Consider the following 21,606-nt stretch of genomic DNA (forward strand, 5'->3'; position numbering starts at 1 on the left):
ATGCTATCCATCCCCAGAGAAAGAACTAATGGTGTCTGAATACAGATTGAAGCATATTTTTTCTTTCTTCATTTTTCTTGAGTTTTTTTTGCCTATGTTTCCTTTCACAACATGAATATTACAGAAATATTTTGCATGACTAAACATGTATAACCTATATTGGATTGCTTGTCTTTTCAATGGGGGGAGTAAGGGTAGAGAGGGAGGAAGAGAGAGAATTTGGAACTCAGAGTTTTAAAAAGGAATGTCAAAAATTGGTTTTACATTTAACTGAAGAAAAATAAAATGCTAAATAAATTTAAACAAAAGCAGAAAAAAATAAAAGAACTTGAAAAGAATAAAAGAAAAAAATAAAATGACAAGGAGTTTCTATCAAAAACCAAAAGCAAGCATTATGTGTAATGGGGATAAACTAGCAGCCTTCCCAATAGATCAGGGGTGAAGCAAGGATATCACCATTATTATTCAAAATTGCACAAGGAATGCTAGCTATAGCAATAAGATAAAAAGAAATTGAATGATTAATAGGCAATGAGGAAGCAAAATTATCACTCTCTGTGGACAATATGATGTAAACTCAGAGAACCCTAGAGAATCATCTAAAAATCTAATTGAAACAATGAACAACTTTAGCAAAGTTATGGGGTATGAAATAAATCCATACAAATTATCAGCATTTCTATATATTACCAACAAAACCCAGCAAGAAGAAATAGAAAAAGATAATAATAACTTTATAATAACTTCAGATAATATAAAATCCTTTGTAATCTACCTGTTAAGACAAACCCAGGAACTTTATGAATACAATCATAAAACACTTCACACAAATAAAGATAGATCTAAATAGTTAGATAAACATTAAATTACTCATGAGTAGACCAAGCCAATACAATAATAATGACTATTCTACCTAAATCAATTAACTTATTCAGTGCCATATCAATCAAACTACCAAATAATTATTTTATAGAACTAGAAAAAATAATAATAAACAACATTCATCTGGAAAAACAAAAGGTCAAGGATATCAAAGGAATCAATGAATAAAAGATGAAGGAAGGTGACCTAGCAGTAACAGATTTTAAGCTATATTACAATGTGGTAATCATCAAAACAATCTGGTACTGGTAAAGTAATAGAGGGGTTGACCAGTGGAATAGATTAAGCATATAATATATAGTTTTAAATGACCATAGCAATATAGTGTTTGATAAATCCAAAGATCTAAGATTTGGGGGCAAGCATTCACTATTTGACAAAAATTGCTGGGAAAAGTAGAAACCAGTTTGATGGAAACTAGGCATAGACCAACAACTCACACTGTATACCAAAATAAAATCAAAATGGGTAGGTGATTTAGACATAAAGAGCATTATTCATGTCTATGATTAAGGGAAAATTTTATGAACAAAGAGAGATAGAGAGGATCATGGATAATTTTGATTGCATGAAATTCAAAAAGTTTTACACAAACAAAACCAATGCAACCAAGATTAGAAGGAAAGCAGGAAACTGGGGAAAAATTTTACAGCAAATTTCTCCAATAAAAGTTTAATTTCTCAAATATATAGGGAACTGAGCCAAATTTACAAAAATTAGAACCATTCTCCCATTGATAAGTCATCAAAGGATATAAACAGGCAGAGTTCAGAAGAAGAAATCAAAATTATCAAAAAAAAAAATCCAAGTCATATGAGAAAGTGCTCCGAATCACTAATAATTAGAGAAACAATTAGAACAACTCTGAGGTACTGCTTCACATCCATCAGATGGGCTAACATGACAGAAAAGGAAAATGACAAATGCTGTGTCAAGGAGATGTGGAAAAATAGATATGCTAATGCACTATTGGTAGGGTTGGGAGGGGAATGAAGATTGGCCAGCCTGAGTTCCTTCCCAAAATAGAGGCTCCCTTATGCCTCTAAATCACCAAGAAGACAAAGGGAGCTGGCATGCTGGAGGGATGTTCCCTAGGCAAAAAAGCCACAGGGATGGACAAATGGTACAGGGTGACAAATGAATGGGATTGGCCAAGAGAGTTTTTTCTAGGATGGGCTCATAATCTTCCTAAGTGTCTGACTCTTTGTGAAAGTGGGCACTAGGATTTTGTGCCAGCTGCAGGCTTCCCTGAATGAGATCTAGCAGGTCAGAAGTTTTGTTTAGCGTCCCAGGGACAGAGGATGATTATAAAGACTTCAGTGGCCTCCCTGTACCACTAAAGGAAGAAGATCCAGGGAAGCTCACATCCTCAGAGTCACCCTGACAGAGGAAGGCCTGTAGTTGTGGCTCAAAGTCCCTTTTCCCCACTGGCAGAGAATTTGAATATCAGATAGTGGTCAGTTCCCCAGGTCTTCCCTCCTCTTCCCTCTTTTTCTCTCCCCCCCGACCCCAACCAGCTCGAATAAGCACCATGGCTCCTTCCCCTCCAAGTCTGATTGTGCTTCAGTCAGATAAGAACCTTATAAACCAAACAAAAGAGTTTCTATTTTATCCTGTGTACATCTCTGGGCCTCATTTGCTTCACTTGTAAAATAAGGCTAATAATACTTGTGCTTCTTAACTTAATGTTGTGAGGAAAACACTTTGTAAGCCTTAAAATACTATACAGATGTTATCTTTTTTATTCGGCAGTCACCAACTTCACCTAAACAAAAAGCTGATTAATTGCAGATTGGATCAAAGCTATTTACATTTCTGTGTTCATTTAAAATATGTCTACCTACACAAAGGAGGAGAACTGAGACAAATGTGCAGGAAAAACTGTCCAAAATACAGCACTGATTTCATGAGTTAATGGTTATTTTTGAATGTGACATTCAGAGCCTGAATACAAATATTTTAGAGATTGGTTTGGATTACTGAAATTATTTTCTTATAACATGTTTCAAGTTCACTGTTTGAGAAGTTGTAGAAATACCCTGAAATTTCCCTGAGAGATGAAAAACCCAGGTGAAACACTTCTAAATTTATATATTTTTTTCTTTATTATCTCTAATTCCTAGAATCCTGGCACAGTTCATGCTATTCAGTAGTATAATACAGATAAATATTTCCTTTTAAAAACAACATGGAAATGTGTGATTTCCTCTCTCTTTCCACCCAGTAGTAAAAGTTTGTGAAATAGCAGGCACTAAGAATTTATCTTCAGGCCATAAAGCTTTGATGCTTCCATAATAATAGAGTACAGTCCATAGTTACAAAGTAAGTAATAATAGACCTAATTAGAGCCTTAATATAACACTATGGTTGCTGGGCATGTGAATGTAAAAATGGAAGAGAATATCACCTTGATTGAAATAATTTGATGTCTGTGACTAATAAAAAGCATGTTGGCAAATTTAATTTAATTAAATTCCTAAAATGCCCAAAGGAGGAACACAGATGAATGTCATGTAGCAGTTCTGTCTGGGGAAAAGAAAAAAGGAAAGGTTTTGACCTACCTCTTCACTCAGCAAAACAATAACAAATAAAAAAGTAACATAAGTAATTTAGACAACCTGGATTGGTTTGGATCCATGATTTGGGCTTCCATTTCAAATTAATTCTGCCCCATCTTTCACCTTAACCTCAGCCAACCTGCTCAAGCTTCTTAAATCTGACCATGTTTGTTGACTGTTCATATTTGGGGGGAGACATTTGGGAAAATAATTTGAGCATTTCAACAAATGTGATAGTATTTGAGAACTTAAATACAAATATAGTATTTGTGTATTTGCCAATTGAAAACTTTTAGTGAGAAAGTAAATGTACCAATTATCACTTTATATAACAGGTGTATTCCTAAAAGTTTCACATACAGAAAATTTTAAGCTAATTTACATCATATTGTCAATGTACTAGAAGAGCTTTCTGTTGAAACAAATATTCCAGTAAAATAAGTAATCCCTCCCAAATTTAACTGTTTTGAGTTCATACTTTTATATATGAACACACCTGTTCTGCATCATTGACCAGATATCTTCACACATGGAGACATGCTATCAAATATCTTCCAATTGTCTGAGTGTCATATTCAATATTTATTTAATTTGGTGGCATCCACATGTGAGATCTACATGGTTTCTTTATATATATGATATTTAGAGCCAAATAATTTCCTTTTTCATTTTCTTTCTTTCTTTTTGAAGAGGACATGAAGAATCTAGAAGAATATGATAAATTCAAATGCATATATTTCCAGATCAGGAAAAATTCCAAATATTTTGAGGAAGTGAGGAATATTTACAGCTGACTCACCATAGCTTATCAGTGGTAGTGAAGTACAGGTTGGCAGATAATGTTTCTAATCTAGCTGCTTCTCCACATTACCTCAAAAAGTCTAAATTTTTCCACTCTGGGAACCCATAGAGAAGTTAAATATTAAAAATTATGTGAATCTTAAAGTGATTTGGATTTCAGTTTATTGTCTCCCTTGCATACACAGGCACACACGCACATCCTATTATGTAAAAGTCAAACAGGATCTGATCTGTACAAGGCTCAAACATTTTCCAGCTATGTCATTCTTCCAAGGTTATGTGTATAGGCATTGTTAGTTATTTTCCTCTCTTTGCCTTTCCGTTCCTTTCTCTCCCCCACCCTCATCCCCACCTGTTTTTCATGATGGAAACTTTTTTTCTTTTTTCTTTCTTTCTTTTTTTTTTTTTTTTAAAGAAACTTAAGCACAAAAGGAAAATGAAAAAGCTACAGACTGATCTGGCAACAGCTAAGCAGGAGGCTGCCATCACAGTGCTGGAACTCGGTGAGAAGCTAAAGAGTTTATATGAAGGAAAGCCAACCCCTAGAGGTCAGTATATACATGGAACTAGAGGTCTGAGTAAATGTTAGGTCTACGCAATACACCAAAGAATAAGGATGTTTAGTGTTAGCATCCTGTCCTGGCCTGACCCCTCTGCAGCATGGGCTGAAGTAATGCACTGTCAACTCTTTCACGATTTAGAATAAACTTTGCCTTATTCAGGGGATAGAAAACTGAGATAGAAAAGGCCTTGTAACCTGCTTGCTAGAAAAAGATTTTGAAGATGAAAACTAAGATGTAATCAACTAGATTTCATATTTCTTGAGGTCTTAAACCATCTTCCTTTATCTTCTCCAGCATTTAGCACAGAACTTTAGACATAATGGGATTATGTTGAATTGAATTGAATATGATGTGTTAGCTACAACCAATAGCAATGATACAAGAAGGGGAAAGGGAGTAGGGAAGAAAGGACTAACTACCTCTAGCAGTATGGTTTAGAAATTGAATGAATCATTTATCTGCAAATGGATGGCAGGCTTGGAAGATGAGCGAGGCAGGTGAGTACCAGAGACAGTGTTTTGGAACTAAATGAACTTGGTTAAGGAACAAACAGGCAAGACTGTTTGGAAATGTTATCTGAGTGTTCAGAAGAATTTTAACAGCCATCAATGTCTATTAAAACAACAACAACTTGTTTCTATCCCGAAGGACAGAGTAAGAAAATCAGATTCTCACGAACACCAGTGCTCCTCAAGTATGGGTAGTTCCTCTCATTTAATCTAGGTTGTAGAATCCATGCAAGATTTATTTTCTCTTTGGTGGATCTCTTGCAATACTTACTCACAAATGCAACTTTTCCTTCCTTCGGTATGAGCCACATTAGTAAAACTGTTTCATGCCATTGTTCTTATTTTAGTTCCCTGTATTACTTAAAAGCAACTCAGAAGAGGGGAGGAGGGACTACATGGAAATAAATAGTAGATGAGGAGGAAACAGTAGGTGTGATGACTCTAGAAAACAATGGTCATGAAATTGTTTGGAAAAACTTTTTACTGTCATATTTGAATTTAATGTGAAACAGTCACAAAAAGGCCAATCTGATACCAGAATAGTCAGTGTTCTTAGACATGAGTATATACCACTGTTTCTTCAGGATCTTGAAATTGTCAGTGAATGCAAAACTTGCCCACTCCTTTGGGCCATTTCAGGATAGATGAGAAAATGAACAGAAAAACTGGATGAGCATCACAAAGTATCAATGTCCTAGAAAGGAAAATAAAATCATTGAAAAGCTTTGCCTTTACTCAGAATAAGAGTTTTTAAGTGCACAAAATAAAATATATAGATTTACAATAGAAACCAATTATATTGGAATAATAATGATCAAGATAATTTTTTTTCTTTTTGGTGAGGCAATCAGGGTTGCCCAGGGTCACACAGCTAGAAAGTGTCAAGTGTCTGAGGTTGGATTTAAACTCAGGTCCTCTTGACTCCAAGACTGGAGCTTTACCCATTGTGCCACCTAGCTGCCCTTCAAGATAATTTTTTAAGTTAATGTACCCTAGCAAGAACCCCTGGACTAGGTAATGAGATTTAAGGAACCTGAGAAATAGGAAAGATAGAGAATTTAAGAGAGCATCAGCATGGATGTTGAAGGTTCTCTAGTATATTATTCTAAGAAGGAGCCTATTTGTAGATTTTATCAGGATGCTGAAAGGGTCCATGACACATTTAAAAAAAAAAAGTTAAAAAGAAACTAGGTTCAAGCTCTTCTCTCCATTTCCACCACGTATCAGCAAGGATGGTCACAGGCTGGATTTTCCCATTATTCACAAATGTTTTATTTCTCTAATTAAAAATTCTCACATTTTTCTATTTGACCATAATCACCTATCATTCTGTCTCTCCGTGTGCATGAACACCTCTTAAACCTATTCTTCACTGCACATTCCTTGCCAAACTTCAGCCCTAAATCACTCCTGTCATCTATCTCTGCTCTCTCTCAAGTATGGCCAGATGGTAAGAAGGAGGTCACATAACATTTTGACTGAGTAAATTGTAAATTCATGTTATCCAACTTCAACTAGGCCTTCACTGAAACAAGGAAATATTTTTATCCCTCCCAAACAGATTGCCTTAGTGGCCATAAAAGCTCCTCTAAGCCTACTTTTCCCTGCTAAAACTTCCCACACTTACCTCTCCTCCCTCTCTCTTAGCTGAGGATTTTACCCCAATGGAGAATATTGTGGCCATTCAACAGGATCTCCTTCTCCTACCATTCCTTTCATCTCAAAACCCCTTGACATTATCCCCAGTATATCCTCCTTTGTTCCCACATTTGACAATGAGGTAGCTTTTCTCCATAACAAGGCCAACTCCTTTGCAAAAGCTTTTGGTTCCATTCCATTATTGCAACTTTAATGATTTCTCTCTATCTACTGGTTCCTTTGCTAAAGCTTTCAAAAATGCTCAAGTCTCTCCCATCCTTAAAAAATTTTCACTCAGCCCCCCCAATCCCCTCATCCTAAACTTTTCCTTTCTTGGCCAAACTCCTAGAAAAAGCTATTTATATTCACTGCATTTTCTTTCTCTCACTTCTCAACCATAAGGAACTTGGCTTCTAGATCTCACCCATCACTCAACTGAAAAGCCTCTCTCCAAAGTTATTAGTGATTTCTTTTTTGCCAAATCTAATGGTCTTTTCTTAGTCTTAATCCTTCTAAACCTATCTGTTGCATTCGGCACTGCTGGCTGACTTCTGCTGCTGTATACTCTCTCCTCTGAGCTTTCATTACACTATTCTCTCCTGATTCACCTCCTGCTCTTTCTCCATCTCCTTTACTGGTCCATCATACATGTAATGCTCCTCAAAAGCTCTATCTTGGGCTCTATCTTGAGTCCCCTATAATTCTTTCTTTACACTCTCTCTTGGTGACCTCTTTAACTTTCTTGATGTTCTGGCTTGGGCTGACTTAGATAGTTTAGATTTAATACTTAAACAAAATGAGACATTTGTAGGTCATCCAATGGTTAACAAAAAGACATTTACTTAGCCATAGGAGAATAAGAATATTAAACAAGCACAGGCATTGAGGACACCTTGAGTAGATTCAGCTGAATGAAATTCCTGTGCCATTGTGATCCACCAGCCAAGTATCAAGCATCCCTGTGGCTGCTTTGTACTCAGGTGGAAAGGAAGTGTTGTAAACAATCTGAACCTTTAATCCCAAGTCTCAAGGAAATCTCAACATGGAAACTTTAACCCCCTCCAATTTTTTGACCTAAGCATGTTCATTCCTACTTAAGTAGCCTAGTGGTACTCCATCCTGGGGACCTCACCCTGTTCATATTGGAGTTAATAAGGGCACCTGATCACCTTTTGCCCTACTGAAGCTCCCAAATTCAAGCTGACCATCCTCAGCCTTTCCTAGCAGTGGAGATTCTAAGTTTGCCCCACCACTTCTGGACCCACTCTTTCTTTTAGATTTCTTGGTGAAATTCAATGACTTGAATGAAGTCCTTCCTGAGCTTTTCAACTTCAAGTACACTCCCTCTCAACCCCTCTGTTGTACTGAGGGCTATCCCCAGCATGCAGCATGGCAGGGATCATTGTGTGGTTCAAAGGGAGGCAGAATAGACATCTGTAGTCTCTTCTCTTATTTTTATTTAAAAAGGAGCTGGGAGAAGTATGAGAAACATTTAATGATAGCTAATGTGATCATATATATGTTGCTTCAACACAAGAAGTAATTTTATTTGCTATGTGCTTAAGTTGGCACTAAATAAACAAATGACCAGTCAGAAAATTTACTTGAAAAGATAACAGCAAACAACTTACAAAATCCGTTTTATTTGCTGATTTTACTTTGTGCAAATAATCAAGGCACATGGTACATTCTTTCTTAGTCTTTCCAGCTGGCTGCTATTGTTAAGATGTACCAACTGCCCATTAGAACACACAAGCTTCACTTAATCCTTGGGTTCAGCTGAGTTGGAACTTGAGCTTCAATTCACAAGACAGTTCTATCTTCCTTCTGGGTAAAACTGACTAATGTTTACTAGGGTTTACTAGAGTAATTTTCCAGTGAAACTTTCCAAGTATAGGCCCTATCAGCTATTTGCAGGTATTCAGTGTCACTGGGAATTTTTCATAAGATTGCCATTCCCATTTCTGATCCAACCTGTATAGCATCTGATAGCCTGGAATAGCTTCAAGTCCATTTCATAGATATATTTTGTGTGTTTCTTTGGTAAGACTACATGATGTGTCCCATAGTGTACTTGATACATATAAGTTAATTCCTATTATTCTACTATAAAAATGGTATTGAAAGTTGACTCTGATCTATGCCTAAGCAATGTTGGAGTGTTACTCTCGTAAGTGAGGGATGCTTAGAGATCCTGTTGTTTTGTTTCATTTAAAAAATTATATTACCAGTACCTCAGATATAACTAGTTGTAGAGGAAGAGTGGGGAAGAGATAGAGAAGGAGAGAAGGGGAATGGAACAAGCATTTATATAATGCCTGGTATGTGCCAGGCACTGTGCTAAACACTTTTATCTACAAAATTATCTCATTTGGTATTTCATTAATGTTTGTTGAATGAATAAAGAAGAAACCACACAGAAAACCCCCCACAGATCCTAATATCCTAAATTTTAGACCTCCAGGTGAAGCTCTGAGTACTGTCAAGAATTTTCCCACCTCCCAGCTCCCAGTGTACTAAGCCATTCTCCAATGTCCTTCTGAGTACTCTCTGCCCAAGTCACTTTCTCCACAGCATTGTGACTTCTCCTGAGTCCTTCTTGACTTTTTCCCACTGATTTACTAGTCTGAATAGAAACTTGATAGACCTACTCCCTGCCCCAAAGTAAAGCCCCAACAAGGGTCTAAATAAAATTGTGATATAAAGCTAAGTTTCTTCCTTCTCCTTCAACTTTTGCCTTTAAATATCTCCCTTAAAGCTTCTAATGCCCTTAGGCTATCCCCTGTCTACCTAGGAACTCCTGTGTCCTATCCAGACTATCTAGTCTGTCCTTACTTACATAAGCACCAGTCTCTGGTCCTTTTGTTTTTAAAAATATATATTAAATTCATTTTTATTGATATTTTTTATTTTAAAAGGACTTTAATTTCCTGACATATATCCTTCTCAGAGAGTAATCCCATATAATAAAAAATGAAAAAGAGGAAAAAAACCAGTTCAACAAAACTACCATATTAAAAAAAAAAAATCTGCCTTTATATTAAGTGTTACACACTGAGAGTACCTCATCTCTTCAAAGAAGTAGGGGTGGGGTGGGAGGAAGCTTTGTGTATCTCTTCTTTGAGTCAAAACTTGGTCATTTTAATTTCATAGCATTAAGTTTTTGTTGTTTTATTGTTGTTGTTCTTTATATTTATAATGTTTTAATCATATATATAATTATATATGTACACACATACATATGAACATATATGATCTGATACAAGTGAAATAAACAAAGTTTATATGTTCTCTGTATTCACCATATTTCATGGGCATTTACTCTTTTCTAATTTTTACTACTACAAAAAGCACTGGCATAAATATTTTAGTGATCTTTCCTTTTGTCATTGACCTCTTTGGGGGTATAGATCTAGCAGTGAAATCTCGGAGTCAGTAGATAAGGACATTTTAGTCACTTTCTTCAAATAATTCCAAATTACTTTAAAAATGGTTAAGTCATACATGTACAAAAATATTTTTAGCAGCTCTTTTTGTAGTGGCAAAAGAAATGGAGGGGATGCCCATCAGCTTGTCAATGGCTAAACAAGTTGTGGTTTATGAATGTAATAGAATACTATCGTGTCATAAGAAATGATGAGCAAGATGATTTCAGAAAAACGTTGAAAGAATTACATGATCTGATGAGAAGTGAAGTGAGCAGAACCAGGAGAACATTGTACACAGTAACAGCAACATTGTGTGATGATAACTACGAATAAGTTAGCTCTTCTCAGCAGTACAGTGATCCAAGACAATTCCAAAGGACTCATGATGGAAAATGTTGTCCACATCCAGAGAAAGAACTGCTGGAGTCTGAATGCAGATTGAAGAATGCTGTTTTCACTTTCTTTATCTTTGTGATGGTTATTTTTTTGGTCTGTTTCTTCTTTGACATGACTGGCATGGAAATATGTTTTACATGATTGAACATATATAACCTATTTAAAATTCTTAACCTTTTTAGTGAAGGGTTAAGGGAGGGAGGGAAAAATTTGGAATTCAAAAATTTTTAAGTGAATGTTAAAAAATTGTCTTTACATGTGATTGGGAAAAATAAAATAAAATAGTGTTTTAAAATGCAAAAAAAAAAAGAATGGCTAAGTCAAAACTCTGTACCACCCAAAATTCATTAGCGTACTTGTCTTTCCACAACTTTTTTAATATTGATTAATCCCATCTTTTGTCATATTTGTCAATTTACTGAGTGTGAGATAAAAACTAAGAGTTGTTTTAATTTTCATTTCTCTTATTATTAGTGATTTAGAGCATTCTTTTATATGATTGACAGTTTGCAATTCTTTTGAGAATTTTTGTTCATATCCTTTGACTCCTAATCTATTGAGAAATAACTTTGTTCCAGAGTTATATTAATTCCCTATATATCTTATATCATATCATTATCAGAGATATTTCATACAAATATTTTCTCAATTGCCTGCTTTCTTTGTTATTCTAGTTGCATTAATTTTGTTTATGCAAAAGCTTTTCTGTTTCATATAGTTAAAATTATTGTTCAGTCATGTCCAACTCTTCATGAACCATAGCATGCCAGGCTCCCTATCTTCCATTATCACTTAAAGTCTGTCCAAGTTAAAGTTCATTGTATCTATGACACTACCTATCCTCTACCATCTTTTTTTCCTTTTGCCTTCAATCTTTTCCAATATCAGAGTCTTTTCTAATGAGTCCCATCTGTTCATTATGTGGCCAAACTATTTAAGTTTCAGCTTCAGTATTTGACCATCCAGTGAATACCCTGAATTAATTTCTTTAAGTATTGACTGATTTGATCTCCTAACTGTCCAAAGGACTCTCAAAAGTCTTTTCCAGCATCATAATTCAAAAGCATTGATTCTGTGGCACAAATGATCTATTTTATATTTTATAATCACCTTTATTCTTTGTTTAATAATTCACTCCCTTAGCCATAGCTGTGAAAAGCATCTAATCTACTATTCTTTTAATTTTTTTTGTGGTATAATCATATATTCAAGTAAGATAATTATTTTAAAAATACTGTTGTATAAAGTGTAAGGTGTTGATCTAAACCTAATCATAGACAAATTCCAAGTTTTTTTCAGCAATTTTTATCAAATAGAGAGCTCTTTCTTAGATAATTTATGTTTTTAGGTCAGCTGAACACTGTGCTAATTGAATTAAATTACTTCTGATTCTTTTCCAGTCTGTTCCATTGATACATTGATTTTCTTTTTTTCTTTCCCTTTCCACCCCCCCCAGATGGCTACCATTAGACACAAATATGTATTTATATATAAAATCACTCATAATACATAATTCTATTTATCAGTTATTTGGCTGCAGATAGTCTTCCTTCACATATCCTTTGTAGTTAATTTGGATATTTATAATTATGAAAATGACAAACTTGCTCAAAGTTATTCTTTTTTTATTTAGTATTTTATTTTTCCCCCGTTACACGTAAAAACAATTTTTAACATTCATTTTTAAAACTTTGAGTTCCAAATTATCTCCCTTCCTCCTCCCTCTCTTCATTGAGAAGGCAATCAGTTCGATATAGGTTAAACATGTGTAGTGATGCAAAATATTTCCATAATAGTCATGTTGTGAAAGAAAACATAGACCAAAAAAAAAACCCTTAAGAAAAATAAAGCAAAAAAGTATGCTTCAATCTGTATTCAGACAGCATTTGTTCTTTATCTGGGGATGGATAACATTTTTCATCCTAAGTCCTTCAGAGTTATCTTGGATCATTGCATTGCTGAGAATCGCTAAGTCACTCACAGCTGATCATCTTACAATATTGTTGTTACTTTATACACAGTCTATTTCACTTTGCATCAGCTCATGCAAGTCTCTCTAGGCTTTTCTGAGAACATTCCACTCATCATTTCCCCTATCACAATACTATTCCATCACAATCACATACCACAACTTGTTTAGCCATTCCCCAATTGACAGGCATCCCCTCAATTTCCAAGTCTTTGTCCCCAGAAAAGAGCTGTTATAAATATTTTTGTACATATGGGTCCTTTTCCTTTTTTTTAATCTCTTTTTGGATATAGACCTAGTAGTGGTATTGCTAGGTCAAAAGATATGCCTGGTTTTGTAGCCCTTTGGGCATAGCTCCAAATTGCTCTACGGAATGGTTGGATTGGTTCACAACTCCACCAACAGTGCATTAATACCCCATTTTTCCCACATCCCCTCCAACATTTGTCATTTACCTTTAGTGTCCCATTAGCCAATCTAATAGGTATGAGGTAGTCAGAACTGTTTTAATTTGCATTTTTCCAAGCAATAGTGAGTTAGAGCATTTTTATATAGTTATAGTTTTGGTTACTTCATAAGAAAATTGTTCATATCTTTTGATCATTTATCAACTGGGGGATGGCTCTTACTTTTATAAATTTGATTCAGTTCTCTATATGTTTGAGAAATGAGACCTTTATCAGAGAAATTTGCTTCAAAATTTTTTTTCACAGTTACTATTGATAACTACATTGTCCTCCATTTTATTTTCCCCCACCCCATTTATTCTATTCTTTCTCTCTCCTTTCATCCTGTCCCTCCTCAAAAGTGTTTTGCTTCTGACTACTCCCTTCCCCCAATCTTGCCCTCCCTTTTATCATTCTGCCTTTCCCTTATCCCCTTTCCCTCCTACTTTTCTGTAGTTTAAGATAGATTTCAATACCCAACTGAATGTGTATATTATTCTTTCTTTGAGCAAATTCTGATGAGGGTAAGGTTCTTCACTCTCTCTCACCTCCCCCCCCTTCCTCTCCACTGTAAAAGCTTTTTCTTTCCTCTTTTATGTGATTTACCTCATTCTACCCTTCCCTTTCACTTTCTCCCAGTAATTCCTCCTTCATCCCTTAATTTTATTTTTTTAGATATCATCCCTTCATATTCAACTCACATCTTTGCCCTCTGTCTATATATACTCCTTACATCTGCCCTAATAATTACAAAGTTCTTATGAGTTACAGGTACCTTCTTCCCATGTAGTAATATAAACAGTTTAACCTTATTAAATCCCTTATGATTTCCCTTTCCTATTTACCTTTTTATGCTTCTCTTGAGTCTTGTATTTGAAAGTCAAATTTTTTGCTCAACTCTGGTCTTTTCATGGGGAATATTTGAAAGTTCCCTATTTCATTAAACATTAATTTCTTGAAAGACAATGTCTAGGCTCTTTTTTTGATCATGGCTTTCAGGTAGTCCAATAATTTTTAAATTATGTCTCTTTGATCTATATTCCAGATTAGTTGTTTTTCCATTGAGATATTTCACATTGTCTTCTATTTTTTTTCATTCTTTTGGTTTTGTTTTATTGTTTTTTGATTTCTCATAAAGCCCATTAGCTTCCATTTACACAATTCTAATTTTTAAGGAATTACTTTCTTCAATGAGCTGTTGTACCTCCTTTTCCATTTGGCCAATTCTACTTTTTAAGGATTTTTTTTTCTTCAATGAATTTTCGTGCCTCTTTTTCCATTTGGACAATTCTATTTTTTTAAGGCATTCTTCTCCTCATTGACTTTTTATACCTCTTTTATCATTTTGCTTGGTTTGTTTTTTAAAGGTGTTATTTTCTTCAGTATTTTTATGTCTCCTTTTACCAAGCTTTTGACTCATTTTTCATGATTTTCTTACATCATTCTCATTTCTCCATCCAATTTTTCCTCTACCTTTGTTACTTGATTTTCAAAATCCTTCTTGAGCTCTTCCATGGGCTGAGACCAATTCTTATTTTTCTTGGAGGCTTTGGATGTAGGAGCTTTGACTTGGTAATCTTCTTCTGAGTGTGTGTTTTGATCTTCCTTGTCACCGTAGTAACTTTCTATAGTCATAATTTTTTCTGTTATTTGCTCATATTGCCAGCCTTTTATTGACTTGACTTTTAACTCTTTATTAAAATACAACTTTGCTTCCAGGGTGGGGGCGGGGCACACTCTCCCAAGCTTCAGGGATTTTATGCAGCTGTTTTCAGAGATACTTCCAGGGACCTGTGAGTTTTCAATTCTTCCAAGCTAGTATGATCGAAGGAGAGGTGTTTACTGCTCTCCAGGCCTGTGCTCTGGTTTGTGAGTGATGACAAAAACTCTTTTTTGGAACTTCGAGGAGGTCCTCTGCTCCACTGTGGCTGCAAGCTCCTCCTTGCCCTGGGACTGTCACCCAGGAATGCAACCTAGATAGGAGTATGGGCAAAACAACAGAATCCTGCCTCAGTGCTAGCAAAGAGACCCCTATCATCTCCTTCTGACCAGTTGTTTGACTCCCTTAGTGTCTGTGGGCTGAGAGCTCTGGAAGCAGCTGCTGCCACTGCTGATTGAGTGGCTCCCAAGGCCTTTATTGTTAACTCCCAAGTTCATTTTGGAATGAAGATATACAATGAAATGATGGCCTTATTTTTAGGAAGGATTCTCACTTCTGCTATGAGGTTCCTATCAGTTTTCCCCGCTTCTATAATCTACCACACTAGAGGTTTATGGTGTCAGAGGTCAAATTTGCCAGCCCTTGGTCCTAGATCCTAGATCTAGCTAAACCCAGTCTAGAATGAGATGAAAGAACTTTAGATTGGTGTTAATAAGTGAACTCAAAGCTTTTGTTATATGGCAGGTAGGAACTGGACCAATCCCAGGAATTAATTAATTAGTTAATTAATTAGGCATCATAAGGGGCATAAAAATGGTATAAAGAAATACATACATGCATATATCCCTCATTACAATAAAATTTTTTTCTGACTAAAATCATTCTATAAATAAAGCATATGTGTGGCCAAGAAATTCATTGATAAAATTCTTGGCAAGAAATCTTATCTACTTTTAGTAATTACTAGTTGAACAGGTCTCTAAGCAAGAGGAGTCATTAGTTTGTATTTTTCTTTTTTTGTATTCAGACTGATTTACAAAAAAAAAAAAAAAGAAGAATCTTGTTAAAGAGACAAATCAAGCAGTCACAGGGATTTTTATTTTTTCTTTTTTTCTCTCTCTAGGGGTGAGAGGAAGGAAGGATATTACTCATCCTTGCATTGTATAGCAGAAAAAAAAAGGGCATTTTCTTATCTAAAAGTAAAATTATACATACTCATATGCAGACTACAATTGAACTATGAAAATTAGGAAAGTAAAAGTATATATTCCTGTCAAGGTTCATTAGCCAGCCCTTCTTAGTGAGTATCTTAGAAAGAAGGATAAGCCATTGATAACTATTTCCTTAGAGGATTATCATGGAAATAAAACCGATATTGTCAACTATTCCAGCCAAGGCAATTACTTTAAACAAGTGAAAATTTAATATGAAATAGTGAAAAATTTATAACTTTCACTATTCAATTCTACTTTTAAAACAGGTTGGATAGTTCTGGAATTCAAAGGAAGAGGTTATCTTGAGAACAAAGTGAACTAATTGTGTAAGATTTCTTTACTTAATAATAAATTACACAAAGGCCTACTTTAATGGTTCATACATTGGGATTAGTCCTGTGTCATTAAGTCAGCAGAGAAAAAAAAAATTTTTAAATAACTAGAAAAAGACCAAAATAACACAACTCAGTGTACTAGATTTGTCAGCCAAATCTAATAAGATGAAATGTAAGAGATATAAAATCCTATATTTGCATTCCAAAAATGGTTGCATGTATGATTCTGAAGGGTGGCTTTGGTGTTTCAAAGTGAGATATGTTATTAGAAGGCTAATTAAATGTTTTGTAGTACTATGGTAGAGTGATGACCTCATGGCTCCCTACTGCTTTAAGAATTAAATACAAAACCCTTAGCCTGGGGTTTAAAGCTTCCAAGGGCAGATGAGAACAATTTGTTCCAATGGCCATGGAGACAGCTGCAGCAGATGCTGTGAAGTGTTTAGAGCTTAGTCAGACACTGAAGATACACCAAGATCATCCACTGCATCCAGAACCACCACCAGTCATCCTGACTTTTGTTTCGCCATTGGACTTTGATGACTCTGGAAGAGAAAATGAGGCTAATGACTTTGTGAAGCTCTGTCTCACTTAAATCCGATTCATGCACAAGTCAAGACATCACCCATGATGTCATTGGTCCTCTTCAAAAATGAAAGATGAACAACAACAAGAGAGATAATACTAGGTTAAAGGCTAAGTAGAACCATCAGAACCTGAAACTATCTTCCTGAAAGTGGTCATGTTTTATATCAATTGTTGTATTGGTGGCATGTTTTAATTACAGGACAGTTTTCCATGTGGATATCAAATAATCTGTCAATCAACAAGCATTTAGTGTGTACCTATTATACATCCACTAAGCACTATATTAGGTGCTGGAGACCCAAAGAGAAAAATGAAACAGTTCCTGCCCTCGAGAAGCTTATATTCCACCAGAGGAGAGAATATATACATAACTAAATTTTCTTTAGTAGGGCACCAGTAGCTGGAGGCATGAGGAAAGGCTTCATGTAAAAGGTTTCCCTTGAGCAGAGTTCTGAAGGAAATAAGGGATTCTAAGAGGTAAGGGTGTGTTGGAACTTCATTCACCAACAGAAAGATCAAGTATGGAGTTTAAGATATGAGGAATAATAGCGAGGAGCACAGTTTGATCAGATTGTAGAGTACAGATGGTATTATTATTATACTGTTTTCTTCCAACCTTTTTAAATGGGATTCAGTTAGAAATTATCTGAGGCCAAGAGTTCCTATCCTGCTTTTATTCTCTTATCTTTAATGTCCTGTGGGTTACTGTGCAGGTATATAAAATAATTCCTTTTTGTAATTGAATAAGAATATGAAGATGTTAACATCTTTACCAACATCCAATTAACAACAGAGTTGACACATAGCTTGTTCTGTTTACACATAATTTTAATTTCTTGGAGGTCTCTATATTTCAAAAACTTTTTATTCCATATAGTTTAGAGATTAAAAGTCTTCACTAAGGCTATGTTAAAACCATTATTCTTAAATGTTTGTCTCTCATATTCAAGCAGCCAAAGCAAATAGAACTGAATTCTCTCTGTTCCCCTCCAAACAATTTTAAAATATTGTTTCAAACCAAATTCTAAAGTGGCATAACCAACAAAAGGCTGGATTGAAACATTTTTTCAGGCAAGGACAACTTAGGAGGTCAGAAGGTGAGATCTGTGGCACTGGGGTGGAGGGTGGCCAAAAACATAGGGTGGCAACACCAGCTGTGAGCCGTGGAGGCAGTGGTAGTAACAATCAGAAGCAGTAGCAGTACCAGGAGCTCCCACTGTCCAGAGACAGTAAAGGAATTGGATACTTAGTCACAAAAAGATTACAGGGGTCCCTATACTAGCACTGGGCACAGGACCAGTACCGTTTAACAACTCCATTGCCTATTACCCATTTCCATATCACAGTTCCAGGGCAGAATAGAGAGCTGGCACTTGCAATTTTAAGGAAGCAGGGGCTTTACCCATATTAGAGTGGAGGTGCAGTTTCAGGGAGGAGAGGAGTTGTGGTTGTTGGAGATCAAGGGCCCTACCTGGATGAAGACCAGAGCTCAAACCAGGAGAGCAGTGATCACACCTCTCCCTGGATCACACCATCTTAGAAGCACTCAAAACTTACAGACCCCCAGAACTAGCTATGAAAATAAGGCAAAAAAAAAAAACCTAGAGCTTGGTACAATGAACCTACTCACCCTCCAAAAGTAAGCAAAGCCCAACTCTAATGAAAAGTTCGAAGTCATGAAATAGGCTGGAAAAATGAGCAAACAACAGCAATAAAAAGAATCCAACTATAAAAAGCTAATGTCATTATAGGAAGTTCAAGACACAAATGCAGAACAAGACTATGACATGAAAATATCTACAAGAAAAGCTTCAAAGGAAGATGAATATTGGACATAAATCCAACAATAATTCCTAGAAGAGCTAAAAAAGAATATTTTTAAAAGAGAAAAATTATTTTAATTAGGAAAAGAAATGAAAGTAATGCAAGAAAATTATGAAGAGAGACTTGGTGAGAGAGGCATAAAAATACACTGAAGAAAATAACTTTAAAAAATAAAATTGGCCAAGTGGTAAAAGAGGCACAAAACTTGACTAAAGAAAATAATTTTTTTACAGGTTTCTTTGATAAAGGCCTCATTTTCTCACACATAGGAAACTGAGCCAAATTTACAAAAATAAAAAGCCATTCCCCAATTGATAAATGTTCGAAGGATAAGAACAGGTAATTTTCAGAAGAAGAAATCAAAGTTATCAGTATACATATAAAAATGTTCTAGATCACTAATAATTAGAGAACTGCAAATAAAAACAACTCTGAGGTACCACTTCATACCTATCAGATTGGCTAACATGACAGAAAAGGACAAATGCCAGAAGGGTTATAGAAAAATAGTTACACTAATGCATTGTTGATAGAGTTGTGAACTGGTATAACCATTCTAGAAAACTATTTGGAACTATCCCCAAAAGGCTATAAAACTGTACATATCCTTTGACCCCGCAATAACACTACTAGGTCTGTATCCCAAAGAGATCAAAGAAAAAGGAAAAGAACTTATATATACAAAAATGCTTATAGCTACTCTTTTTGTGGTGGCAAAGAGTTGAAAATGGAAGGGCTGTCCATCAGTTTGGCATGAACAAATTGTGGTATATAATTGTGATGGAATACTACTGTGCTATAAGAAATGATGACCAAGATGATTTCAGAAAAATCTGGACTTACATGATTGATGCAAAGTGAAATGAGCAGAACATTGTACACAGTAACAACAATATTCTAACTATGATCAACTGTGAAAGACTTAGCTACTCTGACCAAGACAATGATTCATGACAATTCTAAGGGACTCATGATGAAAAATGCTATTCTTCTCCAGAGAGAGAACTGATAAACTCTTGAGTGCAGATTGAAGCATATTTTTAAAAAACTTTTTCTCATTATGGTTTTCTTGCTTTTTTTTTCCAACATGAAAATATGTTTTGCATGACTTAACAATGTATAATTGGTATCAGACTACTTGCCTTCTCAGTGGGTGGAGGAGGGACTGGAGGGATGGAGAGAATGTTGGAACTCAGAATTTAAAAATGAATGTAAAAAGTGTTTGTGGGTTATTATTATGCCTAGGCACTTTTGTATAGCAGTTCTATCTATAATGATGTCCAATTCCAGTGCATTTCACTTGTTGAATTCTCAAGTATGTTTTGAGATAGAGATTTATTTTAGTTTACAAATGATAGCAAGTTTCTTGTGTATGATTCACATCAATTATTCACATCTCTTTATGTCTAATAGAGCTTAGATTTTTGCAATCTGTAGTGATATATTACACAGTTTCCACCACTCCATTGTATTTGGCTTTGATCAATATGTCTAGGCTTCTTAAGGACAGCCTTTCTATAATTTCTAGTTCCATGAATTTCTAGTCATGAATCATTATCATATACTGTTTCTATAAATAAATCCTTTTGACTCAATCATCTGTTCAACATGCCTTTGTCAACATATTTTTAGTTGAGTTCATATAGACATCACCCATGAATGGCCTTTTGATTCTGTTCTTGAATCTTTGAGGTTTTATATGCTGTGCCTGGAGATAAACCAGTTTTGGCTATGAGCATCCTTAGGTTTGTTTTTTCAATTTCTTTGTGAAGTGAGGTTTGCTTATTCCAAAAGTAGCTCTTGAGGGGGCAGCTAGGTGGTGCAGTGGATAAAGCTCCAGCCCTGGAGTCAGGAGAACCTGAGTTCAAATCCAGCCTCAGATACTTGCACTTGATCCTTACTAGCTGTGTGACCCTGGGCAAGTCACTTAACCCCTATTACCCCAAGTAGCTCTTGATTTTTAAATTTTAACCTGTATTTTGCATGCTCTGAAGAATGTTTATCAATTTTCTTCTACCTTTTAGATAAGTAAGTGACAACTTTTTTGTAGTTGCCTTGGGGTGATAAATCCTGTGTTTCATTAACATGGTACAAGTTTTTGTTCAGATAACTTCTATATCTGTTGTCATAACACATCAAAAGTACGTATTAAGACAGGTTTTATGTAAGTATGAGTTGTTCTAAGGTGTTCTTCCCATCAAGCTTTGATGAATGAATGATGAACAAATGAATGAATGCAAAAATAATTTATTAAGTGCTCACTTTGTGTAAAGCACTATGAGCTGAGATAGAAATAGAAAAGCATAACAGTCCCTGTTCTCCAGGAGCTCACATATAAAAGGTCCCATTGTCAAGACAGATGGAAAGACTCTGTGGTTTTTGCATTGGCAAGGCATATAGTAATGCATCTTCTTTAGTGTCTTTCCTTTGATAAAACCACAAAATTATTGTGAGGTTGAACCACTTAGTAGTGACAAAGAATTTAATGGCTGGAATTCTCTTTTCTGGTCATCAGTAGCTATGGCTCCTGAAGAGGTGGAGGGTATAGCACTTACAGAAATGGTCTCTAAAAAGGGGTTGCTCCTCTGAACAATGATGAGGGCAATAATATGGGGGGGCACTACTAGTCTAGGGGCTCTTGGGCATACCTGTCTGTCAGTGGTAGTTGCTTGGCAGTTGATGTTGATATTGGTGCTGGTGGGGATAGGGGCCCTAACTCCATATTCCTCTTGGATCACAGTTGCTGGTTGTGTGTGTGTGTGTGTGTGTGTGTGTGTGTGTGTGTGTGTGTGTGT

The 21,606-nt window shown here is 35.5% G+C and overlaps 1 protein-coding gene across 1 annotated transcript in view; it reads left to right on the forward strand.

Moving 5' to 3' along the window:
• Window positions 1-21,606, forward strand: part of CCDC192 (coiled-coil domain containing 192) — a 259,743-nt gene that overhangs the window by 181,262 nt on the left and 56,875 nt on the right. Inside the window, exons 6-7 of the mRNA XM_027874640.1 lie at window positions 4,657-4,789; window positions 5,269-5,301. Of these exons, the coding sequence (XP_027730441.1) occupies window positions 4,657-4,789; window positions 5,269-5,301 (166 nt within the window). The remainder of the gene's footprint in view (window positions 1-4,656; window positions 4,790-5,268; window positions 5,302-21,606) is intronic.

This window comes from Vombatus ursinus, unplaced genomic scaffold (assembly GCF_900497805.2).
Source record: "Vombatus ursinus unplaced genomic scaffold, bare-nosed wombat genome assembly UNPS02014807.1, whole genome shotgun sequence".
NCBI classification, from domain to species: domain Eukaryota; kingdom Metazoa; phylum Chordata; class Mammalia; order Diprotodontia; family Vombatidae; genus Vombatus; species Vombatus ursinus.